At 40.3% G+C, this 4,237-nt stretch overlaps 1 protein-coding gene across 1 annotated transcript; it reads right to left on the reverse strand.

Moving 5' to 3' along the window:
- Positions 1-1,886: 1,886 nt before the first annotated feature.
- Positions 1,887-4,209, reverse strand: LOC140972921 (leucine-rich repeat receptor-like serine/threonine/tyrosine-protein kinase SOBIR1). The gene has a single exon (XM_073435402.1). The coding sequence runs from the start codon at positions 3,971-3,973 to the stop codon at positions 2,075-2,077; it is 1,899 nt and encodes a 632-aa protein (XP_073291503.1). The 5' UTR covers positions 3,974-4,209; the 3' UTR covers positions 1,887-2,074.
- Positions 4,210-4,237: the final 28 nt, after the last annotated feature.

The following is a 4,237-nucleotide window of genomic DNA, read 5'->3' on the forward strand; positions in this document are numbered from 1 at the left end:
TCATTACCAGAGTCTTGGGAGACTTTGAAGGTATCACTCACGAACACGTCACTATGAGGAGTCTTGAGTATGAACTTCATCAAGAGTGACATTTTGAATAAAGAAATGAGACGGAGATCTCAAGGAACCTCTATCTCACAATCAGATGTTTTGGCTGCTGAGTGGAGAAGATGTTGACTCTCGAAAATCTAACTGAGGCATGGCAGGGAAAACTATGTCATGGCAGTCAAAGTTGAAAAAATGTGTAACATTGTCAACCACTGAAGCATAGTTCATTGCAGTAACTAAGGCATGCAAGAAGTTGTTATGGATGAAAGGGTTTTTGGAGGAATTAAGTTTTGTGCAATATCAATACAAGTTATTGTGTGACAGTCAGAGTACAATTCATATTGGGAAGAATCCTTTAATGCATTCAAGATCTGACTGGAAGGTAGATGCTTCTGGAGATTTCCGCTTCATCTCTTCATTCAAGATGTCACTTTTGATGAAGTTCATAACCACGATTCCTCTTGGTGCTGTGTTCGTGAGTGATACCATAAACTTTGGTAATGAAGCTATTAAATCAGAGCTATCACCTCGTCATCAAGTTTTATGCTCATACTTGATAACTGCTTCACTAATCCTTGAATCTCGTTCAGATGATTTGTCATTCTTTGTATTGAACCTGGACGAGCTTGCTTAAATGTAACAATTTGTTGTTGTCACTTTAGGATTTGAAGGCATATAGTGCTCCAACTTCGTCCAAAGCGTACGAGTATGTGTCTCGTTACAAATGTTTTTATATACGTTGTCATCGATAAATTGTCGGATCTAACCTCAAACGTGCTCGTGCTCAAAGTTCCATTCGGCATCTGGTTTAGACTAGCTAAAAACAGGTAGGTGCATCTTCGTGACAAATAAAAGATATTTTATCTTACTTTTCTAAAGTTGATAATTAGAATCATTAAGTCTAATTATCTAGTTTGTTCGCACCTCCATATTTTGTGACTGCTACCAACGAATTATTCGTCAAAACCTGAACACAAAAGAACAACTTCTCTAATATTGTTTAGAAAGCCGAGGAAGTTCAGACAAAGCTGCAACCACAGAGAATACGAGGACTCCTTATAGCATTTCAAACCTCGCTCTGATACCAGTTGTTGGGATATCAGGGGAATATTTAAGGTAACATTGCAGCGGAACATCATAAGTAATTTCAACAATTGAACAAGATAGACACAAGTATTTATAGTGGTTCACCCAAAATTGAGCTACGTTCACTCTAAGCATATCAAGGAGATCACGTTTTTTTTAAAATCAAAGAAGACAAGAGAATTGAGAATACATCTCACACTAAATTCTCTAAAAATGATGTGCTTTAAATTCAAATTTGATTTGCTTTGAAAAAATGGCTTTATTTTTTAGCATAATCTTGTCCTAGTGTGTTCTATTTTTGCTTTTTAAATTTACATCTTGTAGTGTCCACACTGCTGCATTCATTTTATTTCCCCGATCACTGTTTGAAAAAAATAATATTGATAATGGTCTTGTCGATGCACTGAAGAACGCAAATTTCATTTATTAATTAAAGTAATTCAAGTTTCATCATTTTATAAATTAACTCAAGTTTCATTATGTTCGATTCATGTTCTTCAAGAAGAGAGCTCGATTGTATCAGCAACAGGGGGTTTGCGTGTCGTAAGACTGAAAACCGCGCAGTGTGTATGAATTTCGAGGGGGAGTGGTGGCAGTTTGACTGGTAGTGTTAGAGCGGCAGTGCATTCTGGGCTCAACTTATAAGCCAACTTTCTTCGCTACCTTATACGAAGACAGACTTAATATGAAGTTATATTTTATACACGAAAACTTTGGAAATTTTCTAATAAACTTAGAGCTACTTTGTAGGGAAAATGAAGTGAACTTTCATACGCACAATCTTGAAAATCACAGTGATATTTTACAATCATTAGGATTTTGGGAAACCAAGCTAATCATTCTGTAAATTATAACAAATATTTTACAATGGACTCAGTAAAAGGTACAGGCCATTCATCAATGACCAACAATTTCACATGAATTGTAACTTCTTGAAAAATCAATGCTTGATCTGAGATAACATGCATCTAGCATCCTTGCTATTAGGCCTCTCTTTGGGATTATCAAGTGTGCAAAAGCAAGCGACTTTCAGAACCAACAGCATCTGCTCCTCGTACCCATTCCCCAGAAGATTTGGATCGAGCGCCCTCTTTGGGTCTTCAGAAGTCATCACATTTCTCATCCATTTCACCAAACCAACCTCCTCTGTGTGCTGGAAAAACTCATCAGATGGAAATTTTCCTGTCACCAGCCCACCGAGCAGAACCCCGAAGCTGTAGATATCACACTTATCCGTGAACTTGAAAGTCTGGTGATACTCCGGGGCGATGTAACCAGCGGTTCCGGCTATGTTTGAAGTCGTGACGTGAGTTTTATATTCGGGTACTGCTTTTGCAAGACCGAAATCTGATATTCGGGCTTCCATTTCGTCGTCCAGGAGGACATTTGCGGGCTTCAAATCCCGGTGAATTATCCGAGAAGTGTGGTTCATGTGGAGGTACTCGAGGCCTGAAGCGACGCCTAATGCAATCTTGAATCTGGTCGGCCAATCTAATTGTTTATTTCCTTGAGACACGTGTTGGATGTAGTCTTGTACGCTTCCATTTTTCATGTACTCGTACACGAGGAAATGGCAATTGGGCCTTGGCATGTAGGCTAAGAGGGGAAGTAAATTCTTGTGCCTGATTTCGCCGACAGTTTGAATTTCGGATCGGATTTGGCGCATCTTTTTGTCCAAAAGCTTGCTGTCTTCGTCTGTGAGTTCCTCTGTGTCTCTGGGGCTGTGGGATACCTTTTTAATGGCGATTTCTTTTCCATCACTTCCCGGTAGAACAGCTTTGTACACTTCTCCACACCCACCTCTTCCTATGATTTCAAGTGAGGCTAATCCATCTTCGTTTTGCAGGAAAGCTAGGTCCTCAGGATTCTTGATAATGGGGCTGAAGATTTTTAAGCTTTTGTCCTTTCCACGCCCTTTGATCAAGAACATGATCAGCTTATAAAGTAAAGAGAACACAAATCCAGAAGCACTTCCTGCTAAAGCTCCAGCCAGGAATCCAACAATCCAGCCCACTATCTTCCTTCTGTTTTTCTTGGGCTTATGAGGTGCCACTACTGCCCTGGGAGATGGGGCAGATTCTTGACTCGAAGAAGGTCCCATGGCTGGGTTTGTCTGATTAGATTTTTCTGCAAACATGTAACGTTTCGGGATCGAGTTTCTCTCTTCCTCAAATTTTGCAGAGAAATCCTCCACTTGATTCATCAATGGCAATGGACCCTTGAGTAAACTGTTTCCAGAGATGTTAATGAATCGGAGATTCCGAAAGGATCTCAAAGAAACAGGTAATTTTCCAGCAAACATATTATCAGCGAGATTGAGCTTTTCCATGTTAGGGAAGTGCTTCAAGAATTTCAGATTGCCAGTGAACTTGTTTGATGACAAGTCGAGGACCCGGAGGCGGACCAATGATGATAATCCTGGCGGAATTTCGCCTGAAAACCGATTTTTCGCGATATTTAGGACTTCAAGTTTTTGGCATTCAGCAATTTGAAATGGGATTTGGTCAAAAAAGAGGTTGTCTTTTAAGGAAATCTCTTTCAGCTCGGAGAGCTGCCCAATTGCAGGAGAGATTTTTCCTTTCAGCTGTTGGGACTCAAAGACAAGACGAGTGATTCTAGGAACATATGAATTGTTTGAGATTCTTCTCTCGCAGAATATTCCGGCAGAATCACACGGATTCCTCTCCCCAGCAGTGCGGATGCCAAAATCTCTGAGGATAAGAGAGAGAGCAGCACGATCAGGAGCGTGAAGATTCAATCTTGACTGAACAAGGAGAATAATCATGAAAAAATAAAGGATTAGGAAACTGAAACGGATACGAGGTAAAGCCATTTTCATTCAGTTAGCATAGCTAGACTTTACGGGGCTGAGGCCTCTGGTGGGGAAGACCAGAGTGGCGGAGATAGGGGAGGATTTTAGCTGCATTAGATGTGAGGTGTTTATTTAATGGCACACGAGTTGACTTGGAAAACTCACAAGTCTTCGCTATTTGCATTGCCGTGTGGAAAGAAATACAGGTGCTGATGTGCATTGGCGGGTCCAAGCTCCAAAATTTTCTGGTCGCCCATTTTCAATTTCATTTTCAGACCCTGAAATATATAT

Source organism: Primulina huaijiensis, chromosome 3 (assembly GCF_012295235.1).
Source record: "Primulina huaijiensis isolate GDHJ02 chromosome 3, ASM1229523v2, whole genome shotgun sequence".
Classification (NCBI taxonomy): Eukaryota; Viridiplantae; Streptophyta; class Magnoliopsida; order Lamiales; family Gesneriaceae; genus Primulina; species Primulina huaijiensis.